At 37.4% G+C, this 24,781-nt stretch overlaps 1 protein-coding gene and 1 long non-coding RNA gene across 5 annotated transcripts; one reads left to right on the top strand and one right to left on the bottom strand.

Moving 5' to 3' along the window:
* Window positions 1-1,902: 1,902 nt before the first annotated feature.
* Window positions 1,903-19,414, bottom strand: LOC149943883 (lysozyme C, milk isozyme-like). Of its 2 annotated transcripts, none has more exons than XM_090175355.1 (5): window positions 18,868-19,414; window positions 11,569-11,660; window positions 9,882-9,951; window positions 3,633-3,708; window positions 1,903-3,119 (listed from the first exon to the last, which is right to left on the bottom strand). In XM_090175355.1, exons 1-5 carry the CDS (start codon window positions 18,926-18,928, stop codon window positions 2,744-2,746), a joined length of 675 nt encoding a protein of 224 aa, XP_090031481.1. In that variant the 5' UTR covers window positions 18,929-19,414; the 3' UTR covers window positions 1,903-2,743. The 2 variants fall into 2 exon arrangements, with proteins under 2 accessions (XP_090031481.1, XP_090031480.1); XM_090175354.1 differs by lacking the exon at window positions 18,868-19,414 and adding an exon at window positions 12,952-13,491.
* Window positions 8,771-20,649, top strand: LOC149943882 (uncharacterized). 3 transcript variants are annotated; one of them, XR_016480919.1, is made up of 3 exons: window positions 8,771-8,871; window positions 14,528-15,600; window positions 20,041-20,649. It is a non-coding gene; the product is annotated as an uncharacterized LOC149943882 (long non-coding RNA). The 3 variants fall into 3 exon arrangements; XR_016480917.1 differs by lacking the exon at window positions 8,771-8,871 and adding an exon at window positions 14,159-14,329; XR_016480918.1 differs by lacking the exons at window positions 8,771-8,871; window positions 14,528-15,600 and adding an exon at window positions 18,402-19,575.
* The last annotated feature ends 4,132 nt before the right edge of the window (window positions 20,650-24,781 follow it).

Here is a 24,781-nt window from a genome sequence, read left to right as displayed (position 1 = left end):
TTAAATTTACTAAAAGAATCGAAACCCATGTTTCCTAAAAATTGACTAAACTGCAGAAAGGGTTGAACGCGCACGTGTCCCTGAAATCCGTCTGGTCCTCTGAAGACGTAGAGCATAGCGACGATTTGATTTGGGTTGTCGGCGGCGTTTCGCGTAAAATAACTCGGCGCGGCGCTCCGATTTTTAAAAAATTATCGGCGGCGTTGAATTTTTTCGGCAGCGGCGGCGAGAAGGGGCAAAAGTTTCTCCCATCTTTTGAAAATTTGGAGAAAAATATTCCAAAATTATTTTGAAGGAACAAAATTGAGTTACTTAGAAAAAATCAAAAATATTGGCGACGGCGGCGTTGGATCGGTACCGGATGAGCAGTGTTTCCACTCGGGCGACTTAATTTTCCCCCTCTTAGATAACAAAAAAATTGATTTCCCCTTTTTTTAAAAGCCGTTTTCCCCGCTATTTTCCCCCTTTCCAAAAGCCGTTTTCTCCACAATTTAACTCACGAGTAATTCGGGAAACTAAATTTAAACGCATTAATTACCTTTTAATTTAATTGATAAATAATATCAAGAATGTATTTATTTATACTCAGGGAGAATGAATATGTCGAGATTATTTTTAGCGTTTCTCCAATTCCACCCGATGGGGCCCCCGGTATGCTCCTCCGCTTTCATAAAATCAAATATTACTGCAATCTCATTGGTTCTTAAAAATTACGTTTTTCGACGCGATTAACGCTGCTGCGAGGACGCAAAAATTAAGACCGCCTCCTTTTTTCCTCCCCCCCCCCCCTTAGCGTGACGGGGTTAGGGCCTCAACGTGCTCGTCGATATAATAAAATTCTATAATTTTTCTAAAACTCTTAAATTTATTTTTCGAGACTAGACAACTTATTTTTTTAAACCTTACAGAGTTAACACTTTTAACTTGTGTTTAATATCACATTACCATATCACATAAAAATTATAATAGCACTTTAAGAAAAAAATTTGGCATAACGAAAAACTGCCACAACAAAATTCCAGTTACCTCACTAGGCTCACTTTGCTTTCGAAAATGTATACGATAGAATGGAATTAGTAGCAGACGAAAAAGGCACTGAAGAGGGCTAGAAGAAAGTTTAAAGTTTCTCCAGGCATAAATTAAGTTGCCGATAAACGAAATTTTTACTACATTACATATTTTATAATTTCCCCTAAAAAAAATCTCCATTGAATCGATTTCCCCTTTTTTCCCGTTTTCCCTCCCTAAAAACATTTGGATCTCTAGCTGTCCGTTTTCCCCCAAAAAGGGATTTTTTCCCTCCATGGGAAACACTGCCGATGAGCTACCGGATTTAATAGGTGTTTCTATGAAATAAAACAATAAAAATTATAAGTAGAAAATGTTTTTATCTGCGTCACGAGCGCCAGTTATTTAAGTGCTTTACTTGCACGCGAGTTTCAGATTGCGAAGGGTCTCGCGACTGCAGGGCGTGCTCTCTACCTTCAAGAGCTACAGCAATGTGACGTAGATAAAACATTGTCACATGACCTCCCGTATTTTATAGAAACCCCTATTGGTTATTTTAGTGGGCAGTATAGCTTACTTTTCGAGCCTGAGGGGGATTTAGTTAATAAAAATTTCGGTTGCCATGGCGTGCAACGTCTCCTTTTGGGAAATTTCCTATGTCATGTAGGTCTACATTACGCCCGACTTTGAACAAAATCGGCAATAAACACCTCGGGTACTCTCCTTGTCAGTAATTAAGATGATTATATTTTTGGATCGCCATTGTGGTTACTTGCTTGGCTAACATCCTAAGTAAAAAGTAGAATGGTGAAATAAGTATTTTTATTATGAAATTTGAAAAAAAATTTAAAATGTACAAAAATATGACAATTAACATGTTTAGAAAGTTGCCATGACGACGTGAAGTACTGATTATGATATAAATTATGGTTAACCCTTACTATACCTATGGTCAGTGTTTCCGGAACACTTTAACGGTTTCTATTACAGTTTTTAGCTTATTAGTAAAGTGATTGCACGCGCAGCATGACTTTACCCCTTCGTTGACTTCAACTTTACTTCCTCCATAAAATGTAAATCTTGCGTAGATTTACCGTAATTGGGAATGCATTCATTTCATTATCACGAATATATAACCTTTTGTAAACTCTCAAAGATGGGCGGTAACTTTCTACGCGTTTTAAGCCAATGATGAGGCGTGAGAGTGAAAAACCCTTACAAAGGTTTCCGAGATTTCGCCCGTTAACCGGCAAAGAAAATGGCTCGTAATTCATAAAAAAATATCTGTACTAGTACGAAATTTGTTAATTATCATTAACACAGGTGTGCAATTTTAATATTGTACCTTTATTTTGGTCCAATAGAAAAAAGCGTATAAAATTTTAAAGAAACAAATTTGACGCTAAGCCTTGGCAATGAAAGTTATTAAATTTCAAAAAGTTGGCTTACGAAATCGATTTGGTACGCGTCAGTTACCATCGTTAAAACAACGTAGCACCGCCAGGCACGGTTCTAGAAATGTATTCTTAGGTGGGCCCATACTTCAGGAAATAATAGGGGGTAGGGGAGGAAATCGAATGAAAGTTTATATTCATTATACATTTTAGGGTGGACATGGGCCCATTGGGCCACCTCGTAGAACCGCGCCTAAGCACCGCCCATATCTGACCCAGTGGTCAAACTACCTAATGCAGTCAGATATTCGCGATCGAAATGAATACATTCACGCTAGCATTTAGTCATCGTCATCGTTAAATTTACTAAAAGAATCGAAACCCATGTTTCCTAAAAATTGACTAAACTGCAGAAAGGGCTGAACGCGCACGTGTCCGTGAAATCCCTCTGGTCCTCCGAAATTAACTTGGGTCTCGGCCGGGCTGAGGTCGAAGTGGACGCCCAATGGTTTCGGTTTGACGTACTCGTGAAACTCGGCCCTCTTTTGGGCCAGGGCGCTGGGAAGGACTATCTTGGGGAACGAGATCTGCGGCAGAGACAAGCCCGGGACCGGGATCGGGATGGGCAGCGCCAAAGCCCTCTTGGCGAACGAAGGGTCGTTGCAGCCGTTCAAGTAATTGCGTTTGTCGGCGTAGCAGATGTGCCGAAATGAAACCCTAAAGAATGTTATTCCGACATTTAAGAAATTAAAATTCAGTTTTCAGTGTTAATACCTTTTCACACGAGCCAACATTTTTGCCCAACTTTGTTCGCGACTCGCCCAAAAGATATCGAGATATTTTACCTTTATATTATCATTTAGTTTTGTATAATCAAAAAGATGTGTACATGGATTTCAATTTATAAAGCTAAGCCTCGGTCAGAAAAGCCAGCCGTATCAAAATTGACGGCTTTTAAAATTCATTTTGCGCGTGAAAATACCTCTACATGTTATGGTAAAAAAAAGCACGCAAAGAAGGCTGTTTGCCCAAGACATGTACCTGTAGTGTCGCGCGCTAAAACGTCATTTCAAAATCCGTCAATTAATCGATTTCAATTTAATAAGCTAAGCCTCGGTCAGAAAAGCCAGCCGTTTCTCAAAACTTCTCCAACAAAAGCGATTGTGTGGCCAACAATGTTTTGCAAAATTGTTGGTTCGTGTGAATATGCGTTAAGAGTGAAGTTCGTACCAGGCTCTGAATCCCTGTCGTCTCAAAATCTCTTTGATGCAGTGGACGTCATCCGCTATGTCGTCATCGATGAAACCTGTGAGAAAATTGTTATTGTTAATTTTATAAGTGAATTTTCCTTATCACCATACATAATATAATCACTCATAAGTACGCCATGAAGCTATTTTCTTTAACGAAACCTTGTCACCTTGATATGACGTAAATTACGTCACTTCCAAGTCCGTTACGAAAACGCGTCATCAAAGTTTTGACGAAAAATGGAAGTTTGAAAAGTGGATTTTTAAAACGACCTGAATGTTTCTCGGGTTTCTGGCTTGGATGATCTAAAGTTTAGAGCTCTAGTGCCTGCAGTGGCGGCGCTAGGGGGTAGGTCAGGTAGGCCACTGCCTACCTTAAAATTTTGAGGGGCCCCAAAATCACCCTATAAGGGGCCCCAAATTGATCTAGAAAGGGTCTCAAAATTGTCCCAAGAGATAAAATTATTTATAAATAACAATGAAACAATTGTCGATAATGTATTTAGAAATGTTTTAGGTATCTCCTAGTAAATAAAACCAGTTCTGTTATATTTGGACTCGTTTTACTGTTGTTAGAGCTTTTTTGTTCGTCATGTACATCACTACTTTATTTTATTGAAGCATTTCGTTGAGAAAAGGGGGGTCCCGGGTCAGGGTCCCATTTATTTGGTTTGCCTACCCTCGCGAAAATTCCTGGCGCCGCCACTGAGTGCCTAGGGGTCAAGAGAAGGAATAGCGCAAGGAATATAAGAATATTCCATTTTTGGGTCCACTTATTGTATGTTCCATGTAAAACAAGGTCGCATTACCATTTTTTCTACGAATATAGAGGCATACGAGTTATTATGTTATTTATCATTGTTCAAGTGGCGAAATGTTTGTCATAGTAGTGAGACAGTGACTAAGTAATGAAATCTTTGACAATTAGATCTACGGAGCAATGGCGGATTACCCAATAGAGGCACTATGTGCTTGCTTAAGGCCTCGTCAGGCTCGTCATCTCTAGGGGCCTCATAACTTGCACAGCAAAGAAAATAATTAACTTAGAGGGCCTTATTAGAAAATTGCGCCTAGGTCCTCGATGGAGCTTAATCTGCCACTGTACAGAGGAATTGTGCTGTAATGGAGCATACATTTTCTTGGTTCAAATTTATAACTAGCAATTTAAATCTACGACCACGTGAAAAAAACATCGAGTACTTCAATCAGTAAGCGTTAAATATATACGTAAATGTAAACATATATTCCAGACACGCTCAATATTGTTATAAATGGGTGTTGAGTCCCCATAGTGGAATGCGATATAAATGCATTGTCCATCTTGTTACTAGGAAATTTATTTTATAAAGTGTACAAAGACTGTAACGTAGAATTACCGAAGCAACTGGGTTAGGCCTAAAATTAGTGGTGTTTTAAGATAGTTCATATAAGTTTTGAGAGGTGGTTGGACATTGTTATTTATTCGTTTGCGGGAGTATTTATGGTAGACCAACGAATTTCACATTTCTACCACCAGGTTTAACGGAAGCTTTAGATCATTGGCGCTAGTTACGTTTAAAGCGCGTTTTGTAAGTAGCCCAATTGGAGGATTTCGGTTCATTGAGAAGCCTGCTCTTATTAATATATTAATTAGGTTGGCGTTAGGTTTGGTTAGGCTAGGGTTGGGTTGAGTTTTTTATCGTCGATTTGCAACATAATTTTGCTAAACAAAACCCGCACAATTTGGCGTAATCCGGTCGAACGGGATTCAGGAGCATAATTGCAACCAAATTAAGGTAGAAAATAAGTATAAAACTAATATTTATTTGAGCTAACGACGTATTTTTTATATCAAGTAACCAGAAGTTTGGCCACTGAGTTAAAGCCCTGGTTTTCACTTTTGTTTTGATTTTAAACTACTGTTAGTGAACACTATAGCCACTACTCTACCAACTTGTTCCTATGTAACGCTCATTTTTTAATGGTGTTATTTGAAGATTAGTGTTATTTAAAAATTATTGCATTTAAAATATTTCCTATTTAGATTTTACCTTTTATCACATTCACTTCCTTAATTACGTCCTACCATATGCGTTCCCATATGTAGGAGGAAATCATGTTTTCCCCGAGCCTTTTAGTTTTTAAGTCCCTTTTATATTTTTCAATTTCTTACGGGTGTCCAAGTCGTAAAAAGGTATCATTAGTATTTTCTTGTAAAATGTATTATTGTTGTCCGTGTATTGCATCGTCTCCCCTCTACATGTGGCTCTCCCCTAACCAGCGTTCGGTGCTAGGAAAGCGCGCACATCTTGACTCATCCATTGCGCGCTATAACCCCTCTCTCTCTCTCTATTGTTGAATACTCGGCGTAGTATCGTAAATGACTTAGAGATGCGCGCTCTCTATTGTACGGCGTTCGGACGTCAATAGTAAACTATTGAAAGAAGCGTTATTTCAAACGGCCACCTTTAAAAATAAAAACTACAACCACGTGTACCCTTCCCGAAAGCCACGTGGCGACATGTGGTACCGTCGTGCGACCTTCTTCCTGGGAAAGACACCAGATGATTTCATCTTTCTACTTTTATACACGAACCTTCTACAGCCAATAATCTTCAAGCCAAGCCGCTTACTCCAAGCTACCCTTAACCTTTTAACCTCTCCAATAAGATGCCACCAAATGTCAGTTTCCGTAATTAAACCACGCCTACTGAAATGGTGCTGAACAAAACCAGGGAGTTAGAGAGATTTTATGTCAGACAGAGAGATGGAGTGAGTCCTCAGAGGCCTGAGTAAGTCCTCAGGGTCCTGAGTGACAGAAGAGCCAGAGACCGGACTGAGCCAGAGACCGGACAGAGCCAGAGACCGGACAGAGCCAGAGATCGGACAGAGCCAGAGATCGGACAGAGCCAGAGATCGGACAGAGCCAGAGGTCGGACAGAGCCAGAGTTCGGATCGAGCCAGAGGTCGGACAGAGCCCGAGATCGGACAGAGCCAGAGTTCGTACAGAGCCAGAATTCGGATCGAGCCAGAGTTCGGATCGAGCCAGAGTTCGGATCGAGCCAGAGAGTGGGCCGAGTTAAAGAGCGGACAGAGCCAAAGGGTTAAGGAGACCCAAACGAGCGACGTTGAACGGCACCAGACCGTTTCATCAATCGGTGAGCGAAAGCCACAGGCTTCAAACTATTGTTATAAAGAGAGAGAGCCCGCGTATCCCCCTCCGCGTATTTCGTGTTTTTGCATGCTTATTGTTATTATTATTAAGTGTTTAAGTATTTTATTGTTATTTGTATTGTTATTATTATTTTGGTTTATAATATATAAAACCGTTTGGACACCCATACTCTCGTTGTATATTTACCTATATCATACCCCTAGACATTCTTGAACCCGGTTACTTAACGTTAAGGTTGTTTTTCACGAGATTCCTTCTACTTTGCTAACGCTAGGGAAACCAATAGACACGTTTAATCGTCCTCTAGAAATTAGCGTTGCACCTATACTTTCATGTGAAATAATATATATGTTGGTCTTAACCGACCTGTTTCCGATTTAATGTTTTTTTACTTTAATCTTTTAGCATATGTAACATATGCTTTTACACTCTTAGAAAAATTCGTCCATTATTGTATAAAACATGATCCAAATTGTTGTCACTCATACGGTACGTATTTTTGTCCAAAATTGCACAAAAACCATATGTGCAACGTTGGACTTTATGTGGATCCAATATTGCACATTATTACGGGATATATTGGTAGTTAATTTGTCCATTATTGTACAATATAGCATCAAATATATTTTAATTTATGGACTCAAATTGTCGAAAATTGGGAGGTGATTCGTCCGATATTGGAGTTTAATTCGTGTAATATTAACTATTTATTTGTCGAATTTTGAAAGTTTTTATGTTCAAAATTGGGAGGTGATTTGTCTGATATTGGATTTTAATTCGTGTAATATATCCTATTGTTTTGTCTACTTTTGAAAGTTTTTTGGTCCTGTTCGATAGTGAACACTAAACCCATCAACGTCAACATCAATTTCTAAATTGTATGATTTTGGAGCTGAAACTATTCGATATTGAGCAATAATTTAAATAATAACGAATGAACAAACGTTTAATATTAGCGGTTCAATAGATTTATTTCTTTAGGTAGTACCGTCCAATACTTAGTGTTGACTTTAGACAATGAACAGTTAGAGCACCTTATTTCCTTATTTTGATTTCAATGTTACGCTATTAAATTAAATGTTCACTACAGGGTCTTAAATTAGTGTTACAATTATGTTTCAAGGTATAATTGAAAGAATAAGTGAAGTAATAATTTTATTTATAATTATAACTGGTTAACAATGTGTTCCATTGAGTTCGATAATTTAGAGGCATTGAGTTGGGAATAAATAGAGGTACAACTAAATCTGGCTGGCGCAGGACCAATTTCGTTCAATAAGGAGACTTTATCAACTTTATCGTTCTACCGTGGCTGCATCTGTGGTGGCAACTATATTTCAATGGAATGTTTTCGCGAATCTGATGTGAAATTGAAATGTATGATTACTCGTAACAAACAAATCTTTGAAGTTGTTTAAAAATAATTTTTTTCCTTTTTAACTCAAGTTACGGTGAGTTAGCTAATAATTGTTTATTTTTAGCCATATAACTTTACAAAATATAGATGGCGCTACCGCCTAATTATAAAGATGAATTTACATATATCCACGCATACACCCACACCCACATACACGCATACATAAAAGGACAAACTAGCTTCAAGACATAGAGTAACCCATTCGCATAGAGTGGAAAGCCCTATGGAAGCGCATGAAACATCCATTCTAAAGGGCAATTTGTTTTCGAGGCGTGAATAAATATAGTCCGAAGAGCGATGAGTATAAACTTACTTTTTTATCTACATTACCTTTAGGCCAACTTGTTTTTTTTCACGCCTCGGAATCAAGACGTTGCATACGAACAGTGTTAACAAGTTTCGCTGATGCTTCCACTCTATGTGAATGGTTTACTCTAGGCTTCAAGACTTATAGTTATAGATACGGAAGTTTATATTTTTAGAAAGTAATAATTTAAAATGAATTTTAAAAAACATACGATAAAATGTTTGAAAATCACATCGATTCTATAATAGATGGCGCTATTTAAAGGACCAATATTCACTCTATTTTAAGTCTAATGTAAAAACTACATAACGAAATCGCTCTGTAAAGATATCAAGAAAAAGGTAATGAACGTTTCGACCTATTAATTTTGAAATATTTAAACGATTATGTTTTGAAGAGTGTTAAAAATTAACATTATACTAAATATATTGAAACCTAATTAAGATATGGAGACAATTTTTTAAAAAATAGCCAACGTTATCAATCGTAATTTCGAGATTTTCAAAATAATAGATGGCGCATAAAACCTAAAATTTAATTTCAGTTAATGTTTGTCAAGTTATATTTAAATTACGATACTTTATATTTACAACTTTTAAAAATCATGTTATCGTATGTTTAATTAGCTTCAATTTTAATTATATTTTGAGGAATTCCATAAAACTGAACCCGTGGAATTAAACCAAATAGAAACTATATTATTTTTGTAAATTTTAAACAATTTGGGTCAAAACCCCGTTTATATTAGCAAACCAAAGACTATAGTAGCTATGGCTTCAAAGAATGGCGTGTTCTGCGGAGAAAAGGTTGCCCAAGCATCAGCGCCATCAAGTAGTCGCGGAAGGAGTTTTTCGTTAAAAAAACCGCTCCCGACGCCGCGCCGGTAGGATGGTCTCAAAGACTATATCAGCTATAGCTATATTAACCCATTTCAAGTTCTAGAAACCAAAGATAGATGGCAGAGAAGTGCAACTCTTTTAGTTCCTGCCGCGAATACTACGTGGCGCTAGGTGTTAAATTGTCAACCTTTCTACGACACAGAGAAACTGTAAAACACCTTCCATGCGGTCCCTATACTTTCTCCTCTAAAAAACAGTTGTCTTGAGAAATCAGACAATACATTTCGAGCGTAGGGGTAATGACGGGGGTTAACTCTCAGCCGCGTATATTGGACGCTTCTGAAAACGATTGAACACAATTTTACCCAAAATCGTGTAGAGAGAAAACTTTGGATTACTGGTTCCCAAATTGAACAAATTTGTACATATCGTCCTACGTTGGCACACTGTGTGCAATTTTGGACTTGGTTTGGAACCTTTTTTCTAAGAGTGTAGTGATAGCTAATACTTACGGGTACAGTTCATGTTGCAAATATTGGCACTTTTCCCACGTTCAGACATGCACCAGTACTTATCATTGATCTAAATAAGAATGAAAATGCAAATCAAAGTTCGATTCAAAACAACCAGAAGTATATAATATATCTCTAGCGAGATAAGTAATTTTATTGAAACATGTAGACTCTCGTTCTCACGCTGATTTTTTAAAATAGGTTTCGATTTGAAAAACTATTATAAATGGAAATTATGACTTATAAGTTATAAATAAATAAAAATCCTTAAACAGTGCAATTTTTACATTCTCAGGCGTAGTAATACATGAGGCGAATTCCGAGCCCTAATGGTCAGGGCCGTATTTTAGGCACGCGCCAAGTGTGCCATGACCAGTGGCGGATACATGTGGTCAGAAATTTATATACCGGTGCTCCAAGCGTTTCAACAGCCTACTACACCAGTGGTCTCATCATAATGCTATACGCCAGCGTCCACAAGCCCGGAAAGGTTACAAATCCAGCATAGGTAGTAGTACCCTACTACTGATGGTCTCAACCTTCGATGCAAGCCATTCATCCCGACAAAAGGCGCAGCAATGGGGCGACCAGCTGTGGGATAGAGAGCGGATGCTATAGCAACTCCAGCCCACACCCTACCTACGTAGGTAGAGAACCACACCCTTCAGAAAGATCTTCCAAAGGTGAACGACGGCCACACAGTGGTCCACGTAACACGGCACAGTTGGCACCGGACACCCCGTGTTGCCCCAAAAGCCCGGGAAACAGGACAGTGGCGGATACAGAAAACACTCAAGGGGGGGGGCTATGGGTGTAATAACAAATCACCAAGCCACACGCTTGGTGCTGGGCCGCCCACGGCAAGGGGGGGGGGCGCCCCCCACATGTATCCGCCACTGGCCATGGCACAGAGGCCCCCGAGGTTAGGTGGCCCCCGTCTACGAAATAAATGGTTTTTTTTTCATTTTTTTTAATATTATTATTTCAAGTCAAAAAGTAAGTTCTGAATATTTTTTATGTGCCCCAAATTCTACTTTGTACAGGGCACCCAATAGTGTTAATCCGAAATCCGTCCCTGCTGATGGTGGCCGACATTCGCGGATTTTGCGTCCATATTCTTAGGCGGCAGGAATCAACAACCTCTACTTGGAATGCTTATCTTGCCGTATCACGTATGGTAAGATCACTCTGACGGCTTTGGCCCCGCCTACGAGATAAAAAATCGCCTCTACGTGCGCTCCCCTCTCACGTTGTTGTTTGTAACATTGTTACGTCAAAAAAAACCGTCAGCCACATCGAGACGAAAATCTGCCGCGATAAGCATTCCAAGTAGAGGTATGGATTCTTGTAGGGGATAATTAAAAATAAAGGTAAATAAAAGCCGCCTAGCATTTAAAGAATTCCGGCAAACGTCGTCCATTTTCAGTGCAGCGAAACAGGGCTGCCAGGAAAAACAAATTCTCAGCCAGACAAAACTAGAGAGCAGTGTTGTCAGATTCAGATAATTTCGTTTCCAACTTTCGTTTTCCGCCAAATGTGCTGGTAGCGATAGAAAACTGCCTCGAGCAAGCGAAGGCACGCGTTTCATTTTGATGGCCCAGATGGATACTTGTATGGCAAGAGATATATTCTATAATTCTGATAATACGCTACAATAATACAATAGAACAATAGAAGTAATTAATACCTGAAATAGTCCGTAGTCCGTACTGCCGTCGTAGCGGTTTTTGTTGACGGGCGTCGTTCTGTACTGACCCTCCCAGTACGCGATACACATCCCTGAAAAACAAGATCTTATTACCATAAACAAATATACGTCGAAATATTTGAGTTTCCTAATTATAAACTTTAAATTCATATTCTACGTGTAATTAGGCATAACTTCCTCAAACCGCGTTTATATTATGATTATAATGTTCATTTAGTTTCCTGAATGTGTAACGTTTCCTCTCTCTCGCTTCTAGGGGATGAAATCGACCGTTAAGCCTCTTACGACCAAGAATATATTTGTTTATGCTTAGGGAGAGTAACTGTGTTGAGGCCACCCGCGGGCACCATGGCACACGAGAGGGTGGGAAGGAAATCGTCACCCGCGCGTGTTTCGATGGCGTCGGAAGACGTCAGTTTTAAGGAACCAATGAGATACGTGGGCTGTTTGATTGAAAATTAAGGGGAGGAGGAAACTGGCAGATCGTGAGGTGCACTGACGACCCGAGGTGATAATCACCGATTTTGTTCAAACTCGGGTATAATGTACACTTCCATGTAACTTGAAAAACCTGCGAGGGAAAAGTTGCGACGGGCTTTCGTTTTGCCATGGCAACCGAAAACGTTTTTGACAACATGATTTGGAATTATTTCCATTGAAAATAACATGGGAATCTGAAGGATTTTAAGGGTTTAAAATTAATTTCGTTAAATTAATTTGTAATATATCGTACTAATGTGGTTTAAAATTAATTTCGTTAAATTAATTTGTAATATATCGTACTAATGTGGTTTAAAATTAATTTTGTTAAATTAATTTGTAATATATCGTACTAATGTGGTTTAAAATTAATTTCGTTAAATTAATTTGTAATATATCGTACTAATTCATTAAACGAAATTAATTTTAAACCACATAAGTAGGATATATTATAAATGTATTTTAATTAAATTAATGAAATTAATTTAGACCTACATTAGTACGATATATTAAACTTATATTCAAATAGTTTAACTAAATTAATTTTAAACTCCTTTAGTAAGATATATTAGAAATTTATTTCAATTAATTTAACGAAATTAATTTTAAACCTCATAAGTAGGATATATATTAGAAATGTATTTGAATTAATTTAAGGAAATTAATTTAAACTAAATTAGTACGATATATTAAACATTATTTCAAATAATTTAACGAAATTAATTTTAATTTACATTACTAGGATATATTAAACTTATATTCAATTAATTTAAGGAGATTAATTTTAAACTGCATTAGAGAATAATCACGCTTATTTTTTAAATTAAGAGAAAGAATGAATCAGAAAAGTGAAATAATTTAAACTTAATTAAAAGCACTTACATGTATTTAAATCTTCTTTGGGAAATTTAAATCGTTCAACCAATTCTCTGGCCAGTTGGCAGTTGGTGTACATTTTAGCCTCGGTAATGGCAATTAGAGTTAAACACGAACACAGCACCGCGAAACAAATCATGTTTATTCCTTTTGAGCGACTCTCCGTTGACGTAATTCTTCGAAACGACGAAACTCACGTATAAAATTTAATTTTTCGAGTTTGATTTTTCCTGCTAATTAAAAGCTAGTTTTTTAAATCCAAAGTTGGTTAGCGGGTTTTTATTGGCAGTTAAAATTAATAAATATTTTAAATATCTTCCCTAATAAGAAGATTCGTTCGCGAGCTGTCTTGACACATTGCCAATCGAGTACTCCCAAGTAAAGGAATTGTAAAAATTCCCTATTTTCAGCGCCACCCAAATTTTAAATAGCCTAGTTTTTATGGATGTAGCCGAACAGACAGGTTTTGAACCCGAAACCTTGAACCTACGAGTTTATTCTAGGCTATAATACTACTTCTTCTTACGAAGTTAAGTTCAATGTGGCTATGGGACATCCGCTTTCCATAATACACTGACCCACTTTTGTACCGTAGCTTTTCTATTTTTAATGACCGGACCATTTTTTTTACAGCATCGTCGACAAGTTTGGTTTAGATAAATATAGGTCTAGTTTGCAACTTCTTTCTTATTGAAACATTTTATTTTAATTTATTGATCTGATACTTCGGGTATAGCGTTTGTTACGTTGGCTGTAACTTCCGTGGAACTGTTAGGTGTTATTCGCGTTAGGCATATAATTTTAAATTTTTGTCTGGCCATATTCGCCGGATTTTTGGATTTTTTTTAACGAAATTGATTTTCCACAGAGAGTCAATGAAGCGTAAATAAACGTGTGACTCATTTTCCCTTAAACTTGGCCCGATTATGAAACAATATATTAAATAGTTTGAGTAAATTTTGTAAGAGATGGCCTAGAAATTAATAAAAACACGTGAGCCGTTGCTTAAAATAAATTTTTACGGTTTTAAAATTTGATTTTTGCCGTCTTCGATTATTTTTCGCGCTTTTACCTTCCTGTATATTATTGATTCGCTCGCCATCTGTGGCGGAATTTAAAACTAAAACAATTACAGGTAATCTGTAATTTTTGCACTGGATAAAATCCTTTATACAAACTGAATGTTTTTCACCGAAAAAATTTTAAAGTACTCAGTTGATTTTTATATCTTTATTTATTCGGTCTTATATCTTATCTGTTTTACTGCGGCAAATGTCCCGTTTGAGTACTTGGGCAAACGTAAGATGTTTTGAAACGTAATAAAAGGTTATTAGGACACGTACTAAAAGGCATACTGGCATACTTGGCATACCAGCTAGCTAAGGTAAGAGCGAACTTCACCAACTTTAACGTTTGGAGCTACTGTAAAAAGGCATACCAGCCCCAAAAAAGACATACCAACAAGAAGACGCGTTAGATTCATTTTATACGGTTTTCACCCAATTTTATGATGGACTTTACATCGTTTTAATTTGATTTTAAGCATTTTAAAATAACTATAATGAAATTATTTTATTTTTAGAACAATTCCAGTCAATTTTAAGGTGTGGAGGTTTCGAGGAAACCATCGGATTTGTGTAAAAGATAATCGCTCGGAGCTCGGTGGAGCTAAGTCCTGTCTAACTAATCGTCAGTATGGTGCGGTGATATTTCCACGCGGTATATACTAACCGGAATATATTTGTTCGGCCGTAACATGTGAGTTCGCGACTGCAGCGCGTTCCGTGCCGTAACGACTTCAAGTTCTCGAATAGTTCGACGTAAGAAATATCAAAGGCCAGCATATCGCCATGCCGTAAGATCACCGTCAATCACCGTTGCTGCTAATTGACAAAGGAGACAATGAGCGACGCCATCACATCAATGAGATAAGTACTGTGACTATTAATTCCCCACTTGCACAAGCCAAGGATTCGTTCCACTAGGTGGCTTTAGTTAGGTGCAGTGGGCGATCGGTATTTCGTATACCCAAGTTATTTAATATTACAACGAACGATTAAGACTCATTAAGCTAGTCAACCGAGTTTGGTACTAAAATATTATTATTGTTGTTTTACATTTTCCACATAGCGGCAGTGCACTGATTATTTTAGGGTTACGTAACCACAGGAGTATTATTTTCTGTATAATTATAGCCCCTTTTAACAAGTAATTAGCGGACATTCAGTAGGCTTATACCAATGAGACAATCATAGTCATTTTGTGTAATTACTTTCAATTAGTGTTCAATTAAATATTCCTAACATTTTGTTCATTAGAGATCCTTCCCGTTTATTCTCCTACCGTTAACGCTTTAGCTTAATTAGTATTTGTAAGTTTTTGTCTAGCATACTTTACCAGGCTGGCTACCAGTCAGTTTGATTAAGGGTATCCAGGAAGTATGTTACAATTGTTTTAAAACAATATAACGCAAAAGTATCTGGTATCTTGAAAACGCGCGAGTCAAAAACCACGGCGCAATTTTCACTAAAACGTTTTAACTAGATGTCGGTAGCCCTGCCAGCAGCGGCTCTATGGAGACAGTTTTTTCCGACTTCCGCCGGGAACTCAGTAAGAGCCTGCGTTACCTGCAAGGAGCTTGATTTCCAATCTAGGGTACGTAGTTATATTATCTTTGGCGGAAGGCAGGAAGCGTGCCATGGGGGATGTCCTTGCGTACACTTTTCTTAGTCTATGTTTCTGGAAAAAGCATACTTGAGAGACGAAAAGGCATACCAAACAAGAAGTCCCGTTAGATTAGATTTAGATGCGTCCCACACAATGTTTCAAGAAGAAGCGGATTATATCTGAAATAACTAGTTTTTGGCTGACTTCGATTCTGGTATATTTTAGATGTGATCTCATTTCGCCTGCAGAATACCGGTTATAAGATGAAGGCTCGAGGTGATAAAGTTATCTACTATTGCGGGTCCTGGCTCTCGGAAATATTACTACTAGGCGATTTCCTTGGAGGATGATTTATTTAAGCGCCTAATGGAGCAATTCTTCGCGGCTGTGAACAGGGTTGGACATAAGGATATTTTTTTTAGTAGTCAAGCCTCCTATCTTATTTTATTTTAGTAGTCACTGACTAGTGGGGGTAAAAATGGGGATATACAAACAAGAAGGACAGCCAACATTTTGCTGAACTTGTAAGAGCTGCAGTGGACTCTCTGGACTCTTGATTTTCTACAAGCTCCACAAGAATGTTGTAATTTTTTTAAAAATAATTGATAAATAAAATTTCGATTAATTTTAGCAGTCAGAGAATTTATTTTAGTAGTCAAATGCCGTGACTATAGTGCCTTATGTCCAACCCTGGCTGTGAAGTGCTTTTTTGGTGCTAGCTTTTCAGTTAAAGTAGTTATTCTATTAATAATTTGTCGTTTGATACTTTAGTTTAACATTTTATCCGTAATATTTTTGTTTTTCCTTTTAGATTTTATAAGAAGAATAAGTAGAAGTCTTACAAGTTTTTTTTAAATAAAATGTTTATTAATTATTTACTGCATTTTGAAATATATGGTGGGGTGGCGGAGTGGTTAGCACTTTCGCCTCGCAGCAAGAGGAACCGGGTTCGATCCCAACTTGTGGCACTGGGTGAAAACTCGGAATAACTTCTTCCGCGTTGAGTTTGCAAGTTCTTTCCCCACTGGTTTAAGGGGTTTACCACCAAGCTCTTCGGTTTCACCTTCCATAAAAACTTGTTAAATTTAACGGTAATAGTTAGTGTAGGGAGCTGTTGGCTCACGTGGAATGCAGGGCTTGCCACCACCCTCCTACGCAATGTAACCCGTCGCTTGATGACTTAGGCCTAAGGTGGTTCCTTGGGTATTAGCCTATAGTGAGTTGCAGGCTAAGAAAGACAAAATATATAGTACAATCGGCGCAAGGATGCCTCAGATCGTTTCCGGTTATTCCACCGCGCGAAATTTGAATCTAGCCATTTTACGGTCAAATTCGAATTTAGCTCTTTTTGTCGTCTTTTAGCGCCATCTAGAGACCGAAATTGGAATCTTTATTTTTTAATTTCATAATTGTGGTGGTGAGCAAATTTAAAAGATAAGGCATTCCTATCATTCTTAAATTTAAAACAATTACAATTATTTAATTTTGTAAATATATTTCTACGTCTTACCTGTTAAATCGGCAGTTTCTTTTAAAATAGTTACCACGCTTTCTTGGGGTAACGTTGTCTTTATGAGCTATAGACGTTTAAAATTATATTTTTCTCTTTACTTGTTAACAATAAACCTTTATCATGCTTTTTATAGTAACGTCTTGGGCTATTTAAATAATTTGGAGCTTCAATTATCGAACCTTCTTTAGCTGCATTCCGAAATTAAACTCATGAAAACATGAAATTAAAAAAGATTCCAATTTCGGTTCCTAGATGGCGCGAAAAAACGATGAAACTCACGAAATTTGAAATTGACCGTTAAGTGGTCAAATTTAAATTACGCGCGGTCGACTGGCCGGAAATGGTCTGAGGTATCCTTACGCCGGCTGTACTATATATTTTGTCTTTCTTAGCCTGCAACTGACTATAGCTTATTATTATTTATTATATACAGTTTTTGAAGTGTTGATATCGTTATTTTCTTTTTACATAATGCAGTTTACAAAATATAAAGTGCGTTTTTGTTTATTAGTTAGTCTCATGAAAGTTTAATTCATGATTTTTTCAGTATATAGTACGTAATAAAAAAACTAGAAAAATAATCTAATGCCTCAGTGCAGTTTTGGCCCCTTTTTAAGGTGAGTCACAGACATAGAAATCCCTTAGGGTAGAATGCTGCCGCGTTACCAGGAAAAAGCCAAACAGCCGTGGCAGACGATCGGCCAATATCAACAAGGAGAACGCAACCCGTCAAAAGTCATGCATTTTCTTGCGTCAAGTTTTCATTTGTTAGAAAGGGGAAAAATCGGAAATTGTCTTCCCCCTTTCCGTAAAACGTTCAGCGTAAAGGCTCGTCCAATGAAATTTGTACGCAGCACTGTGTTAGCGTGTTTAAAGCCTATAGCTGCGTTCTCCTTGTGTTTGTTGCTCACTTGCTCCTAGTCAAAGAGTGACTACCGCCAGTAAGGTGTGTCATCTAGCTTGAATTCTTATTAATAATAAACTACTTTATACATTACGTTTCTTTATACAGGTAATATGTTGTCTAAGCTTCGGTTTGGAAACGGCGAGCGATTTGAAATGTTTGTTTATAACTTTATTTCGAGGGTTAAGCGGAGTTCAATTTAAGTGACGCGGAACGATTTTAAAAATGAACTTACAGAACATATGCCCAATACAGGTTTTGATGAAAGGATAAGTTTCATTTGTGAGAAGATTCAGTAAATGCAACTGGAATGGATTCCATAAATGTCTTAGGAATTTGATTGTAATTAAATTTGTGGCTGTCTCTGGAAAGCAGATGGCAATCGTTATACCATCAAGAATGTATTGAAGTTACTAAGAATATTTCAGCATAGCATTAACCCCTGGTACCATCCTCACAGCTTTTGTGGAGAAAGTTCGTCTGCATTTAAGGGGCATTCAAAGTCATACCATATAGCAAACTTGAAATGGGAAAGCAGACGAATTTAAGCTACAAAGGCTGCGAGGATGGGAATCAGAATCCTGTAGTCCAATATTCTTAGTAACTTCAATACATTCTTGAAACCATAAATACATTATGAGAAACTTCCTTCTATTTAAAACATTGTGTGGCTATAATAAGCAACGCAGCCCCAAATTGTCTCATAAGTCCAGTGACGGCGATCCCGTGGGGGCTCTGGGGCTCGAGCCCCACAGGGAAAAACAAACGAGGGCAGAGCCCCCACAGAAATAAAATTGAGGGAAAATAGCAATCAGGGAAAAATTTATAATCTCACTACCTTTATTTGGGTCCGAATTCAGTCTTTTCAATCTTTTTGAGATTGCAGATGCGAGTAGCATTATGCTGCATTAAGATGATGTAACCGTATAAAATTGTTTCAATAGATTCGTCCAACCAGAAAATCGCCCCGTCGTGTACCCGATTTTACCTAAAATACCTTCGTAAAGTATGTGGCCAAGAAAGGCTTAATTATCCGTTCTAGCCTAAGACTATATATACGCTTCGCTTTCTAGACAGGCGTGTTCCTAGGAAAAACCTGTTAACACCTCTGTAGCACTGTAAAAGCTGGGGTAATATTTTGACCCGCGGCTAGAGGCGCCACTAGTAACACAGCTCAAACTAGGGGAAAATTTTGACCAGCGTCGAGATGGAGCCACAATCGGTATGCAAGTTGAGCCATAGAACACGCCTGTCTAGTAAGCGAAGCGTATATATAGTCTTTGGTTCTAGCCACGTACACCGGTATTTTTCTAAAGATATCGACTTAACTTTTATTATCAATGTATTCATTGATGGATGAGATATTAGAAAGAACACTTTAAAAAAATATAGTAATAAAAATTTACAGCTGTAAATTTTCTTGCTTAAGTTTTAAGTATATGAATTTTTGGATGAAAAAATAATGGCCCGTGCCCCCACAGAAATATTTTCCGCTGCTCATAACCAGGACTATATCGCAGATTATAATAAAGATCGTGATTGTGCCGTAAGAAATTGGTGGTTAGATTTGTGTTTATTCTATCAAAAATTTCTTCGGAACTTTCAATTAATTTTTGGCAAATTTGTTGGATTTGATATAAGAAAAATTGTATTTATTGCAAAGGTCAAAAATTATTCAAATTATTTCTTACCTGATTTATTGTGATGTTGCGTTGTATTCTACTAATTATAACAGCATACATCATAGAAAGCTCAACACATTCTTGTAAAGCTACCCCCCTCCCTACGTTTTCTCAATATTAGTGTACATAACCGCCAATGCCCCAAAATTAAAAGAATATTAAAAGTGAAATTAAGGTCCTTTAATTAGGGCGTTGTTTTTTCCCTTTTAGACAGGCTTTTCTACTTTCTAAATTCATTTTTGGCAAATTTGTTTGGTTTGATAGAAGGGGAAATTATATTAAAAGCAAAATTATTACTTCATCTGTTTTTTTTTGTGATATTGTCATAGGTAGGCAAGCAAGACTTTTGGTCTTCAGTCTCCACTGGAAGATTTTGTTTACAATCTCCAGTCCTCCATCCTCCACTGGAAGATTTGGTCTCCGGTATCCAGGTCTCCGAAGCGACTAAGGGACCTCCGGTCACCAGGCCTCCGAAGCGACAAAGGGACCTCCGGTCACCAGGCCTCCGAAGCGACTAAGGGACCTCCGGTCACCAGGCCTCCGAAGCGACAAAGGGACCTCCGGTCACCAGGCCTCCGAAGCGACAAAGGGACCTCCGGTCACCAGGCCTCCGAAGCGACTAAGGGACCTCCGGTCACCAGGCCTCCGAAGCGACTAAGGGACCTCCGGTCACCAGGCCTCCGAAGCGACAAAGGGACCTCCGGTCACCAGGCCTCCGAAGCGACAAAGGGACCTCCGGTCACCAGGCCTCCGAAGCGACTATGGGACAGAGCACGGTTACTATAATAAGCAGCCCCCTTTTCTCATTTATCTTATAGTCCGACTGTGTGCACTGCCTTCTCTAATACTAGTATTTGCGTCTAAAAGTATTATGACTAAAATATTTTGAGTAATATTCTTATTATTTCAATCCTTTTGTTATTAAAAAATCTGGTAATTTGAGTAATATTGGTAAAATTTTGGATTACAGTATTAGAATTGTTTGCAATTTTACAAAATTCTACGGGTATTGTTAAATACCACATTCAGATTTTGAGGTAATTGATTCAATTTTTGTGGTTATTGAATATTTTATTACACAAAAAAATTATCTAACTTGATTTTCAAATTCTGGATACCACTGGCAAAATTTCCAAAACGATCATAAATTTAAAAATTATGTTCCATGGTAAAATATGTAAAATTTAAAAACACTAGTTAAAAGTACTGCTACTCCATGGATTTATTAAAAACTTAAAAACGAAAACCAAAAAATGATATATTTATTTGAACTAAATTCCAAAATTGTCTTACACATTGTCCCAGACACTAATAAAAAATCTTATTTTTTGCTAAGAAAGTTTCACAAAACCGACTTCATTTGACCATTTTGTTAACTGCCCTTGATCAAAGTATGAATATATTATAAGTCTCTGGTACTATTCCTATACTTATTGAAAATAGGATACAATAGGTACCAAATACTAATTTTAGGGTAGATTTTTTTCAGGCTGATAAGTCTAATCTATTCTGGGAAATTAAAACAGAGGCGCAGACGTTGTTGCATAATTCCCTGTTACTGTGGGAGTGTATCTTTGCCACAGTACACTCTGGATTATAGTTGCCTTTATGCAATAGTCTAACAAAAGAACACCTAATGGTGTCACGAGATGTCAATCATGTCACACATGGTTTTTCCCATAGATAAAAAAACACAGCTAAATATCAACTATTGTGAGAGGCTGAGATCTAGCTACAGAGGAAAACGGAGATATATTCTTCCAAATGGCTCCCAATGTTCTTTATTTATACCAAGAATGTATTTATTTATACTCAGGGAGAATGAATATGTCGAGACTATCGACGGACACGTTGAGCCCCTAACCCTGTCACGCTAAGGGGGGGAAGGAAAAAAGGAGGCGGTCTTATTTTTTGCGTCCTCGCAGCAGCGTTAATCGCGTCGAAAAACGTAATTTTAAAGAACCAATGAGATTGCAGTATTATTTGATTTTATTAAAGCGGAGGAGCATACCGGGGTCTCCAACGGGTGGAATTGGAGAAACGCTAAAAATAATCTCGACATATTCATTCTCCCTGAGTATAAATAAATACATTCTTGTTTATACATATTAAAAAATTAATAAAATTGAAAAACCCAGCATAATCCCATGGGAATTTCTAGAGCTTGGCTATCGAAAGCATCGTCTGCATCTTTCATATTTATCCGCCGTTGAACGGTAGCGTAGTCACTCTATCGACTCTCATTGGCTGAACCACGGCCAACTTCGATCGCATGAGCTATAGCGGCCTTCACAATCACCTGAATTTTGGGTGATTACAGAGCTCGCATTTTACCGTTTGGTGCGCCACTTGGAGACAAATATTTATTTTTGGTTACCTATGATTCATAATAAATCCATTGAGTTGGGAATATTAATCTAGAGGTCCAATCAAAACGTCGGATTTCAGTATTTCGTGAAACAAGTTTAAAAAAAATAAGAATACTGCCATCTGCTCCCAAATGACGAGAAAACTTTATCATTCTACCTGTGGCGCCGTCTATCTCTCAATGGTTCGTTCAAATAAGACGCGTTTTCCGGCAAAAAGATTTTTTTTCAAAAATAATGGATGGCGCCACGGGTCATATGATAACGTTTTCTCGTCATTTTAGAGGAGACGACACATTCGTAATTTTCAAAAAACTTGTTTCGCGGGGAGCAGATTTGATTGGATCTCTAGATTAATATTCCCAACTCAATGTATAAATCTGTTGCTGACCATAAACATGTGCAAAGTATTCGTCATTGTTCGATTTCACCATGGAGGAATAGTAGAGGAGGGGAAAGGAAAGAAGGCGCTAAATCCGACAGCGTAGTGCCAGTTCGAGGCGGAGAAAAAAAAGGGGGGAAAGTCGAGGTAGACTTTTTAAAGAATTCAAACCCTAACCGGTAGATCGCACCATGATCGCGCTGCCTTTGTTGGAATGTATGAATAGATAAAAGTCTACCTCGACATACCCCCCGTTTCTACATCCCCCTTTACGCGATTTCTGAAGAGGAATGTCAGTGCTTAGCCCAATCAGAACTATCAATACCACTCCAGGGCTATTCCTCTATGATTTCACCAAATTATTTGGTCATTTTTAGGCTAAACTATTCGCACCGACTAATCAAATTCTAGTTTTTAAAATTCTAGAATACCAAATAGTGAACTTTGAAAAACCGACTATTCTATTTAAAAAAAATTAATTTGATTTGGTCGATTTAAATCCAAATTTATCAAATTATTTGGTATTTGCATCAAATTTCTACCGCCAGAGGGCACTAAGTTAGTAATAAAAAAAACCTAGCGTTCTTTTCTGCGCAACGAAACCGAAGGTCACTAGTGACGAAACAAACAAAATTTTACCTTGCAAGTTATCTTGACGTTTGTAAATAGGAATGAATTGTATGGGCACAAGATAACTATGAAGTAAATGTATACACTATAGAGTTAAATAGATCATTTTGGGAGGGGTGATTCCATAATATCTAGAATAGTTGGAACTCTAAAATAATTAGACAGAATTTAGACCAGTGAGGCGAGTGAGCCTCTTTCTTTACTGGATATATGGACGGAAATGTTCTATTTTGGGGAGAAAGGTCAAACGGCAGCTACTACTAGGTGGTGGGTGGGTAGATTATAGAGTAATAGATAAGCTGCTACTGGCGTGTGTTTGCTTATGGGAAAAAATCGAGAAGTTTCTTATTTTATTTATAAGCTTGGTAAAACATACTAAATCATACGCAACGTTAATACTACTCCCTTTAAATCCTTTAATACACTAAAAACTTTCTTCTAACTAAAATTTGGTATTTGATAGACTAATTTGATAAAAAAATGAATTTGGTCCAAATTTTTAAACGTCGCGCTATTTGGTCAAATTATTTTGTCATTTTCGAAATTCGATCCGACAGATGGGTCCCAAAAACCGACGTATTTGGTATTCGCCAAATACCTAAAAAAACGCTATTCGCACAGCCCTATGAACAAACCAAGTGTTTTTTTTAACATATTTTTTGAAATTTTTTTCAACGAAAGGGTAAATAAATATTTAATAATAATACATTAATAATTTTTAGCTTTGAATTTTTTATATGGATATTTATATTATAAAAGTATAAAACAAAAAATCGTGTACAGCCGGTAGATGCGAGGGGCTGATCACTCCGCGTAATCGTACCTTTGACTGTACTAATGGGATTACGCGTAATCTTTGGCAGTGCTAATCTAAGCGTAATCCGGTGTACAGACTTTCTAAGAGTGGTTAGCCCCTCGGGTAGATGTGGGGTGTTCCACGTATTATTGCGCAATTCTTGAAATCATAACAGATGTTTCAAAACCATATAGTATGATATTATGTGTTGATAATTAATATAATACATGAAAACATTTTGCAATAGGATTAAAACCCGTGGAAACATATTTACAACAAGATAAATAAAAAGTTACGGAAGTGAAAACATTTACAACAAAGGTGAACTTACTGAAGTTTGTATACTTTTCTAGATACAGGTTTGTATACCAGCTCTTTAACTTTTTCATATTTAGCAGAAATTATACGAGTGAAATTATCAATAACGGGAGGGATTAATTCCTTACAGATTATTTCTGCAATTAATTTAGCATTATTTGGGTTATAACAAACAAATACGGGACAAAGCTCAAGTTTTGGCCAAATATGTGCCTCGATTTTATGAGTTATTCCTTCAGAATTGCAAATGTTGAGAAAAGACAAACAAATGGCTGGCTTGGGTACTTGAGATTTCTTCTATCCTTAATTTTTATCAAATCTAGGAGTGGAGAGTAGGGTTGTGGAAGTAGTGGTTTTATGCAATCGAGTCGGGTTTCGAGTATTAATAAATTTTTCATCGGGTAATATTTTGATCGAGTCGGGTTGTCGAGTATTCGATTATTTAAAATTTTTCCTTAAAGTAGTAGTCAGATAAACCCGATCAGGTACTCGAGTACTCGAGGAGTTAGAAAAATCATTCGGGTACTTGATTAGTCGACGAGAAAAATTTAAAATAGCCTACAGGTTACAATACTTAA

The sequence above is a fragment of the Leiobunum rupestre genome, chromosome 5 (genome assembly GCF_980474605.1).
Source record: "Leiobunum rupestre chromosome 5, qqLeiRupe1.1.hap1, whole genome shotgun sequence".
In the NCBI taxonomy this organism is placed as follows: Eukaryota; Metazoa; Arthropoda; class Arachnida; order Opiliones; family Sclerosomatidae; genus Leiobunum; species Leiobunum rupestre.
This window is presented reverse-complemented; position numbering and strand designations above follow the sequence as displayed.

Coding starts and splice junctions, on each gene's coding strand:
- LOC149943883 (XM_090175354.1), bottom strand. CDS start 13,084: ATGATTTGTTTCGCGGTGCTGTGTTCGTGTTTAACTCTAATTGCCATT. Junction 3,709..9,881: donor TTGCAACATGAACTGTACCC/GTAAGTATTAGC, acceptor ATTTTCTCACAG/GTTTCATCGATGACGACATA. Junction 3,120..3,632: donor CGACAGGGATTCAGAGCCTG/GTACGAACTTCA, acceptor AACATTCTTTAG/GGTTTCATTTCGGCACATCT.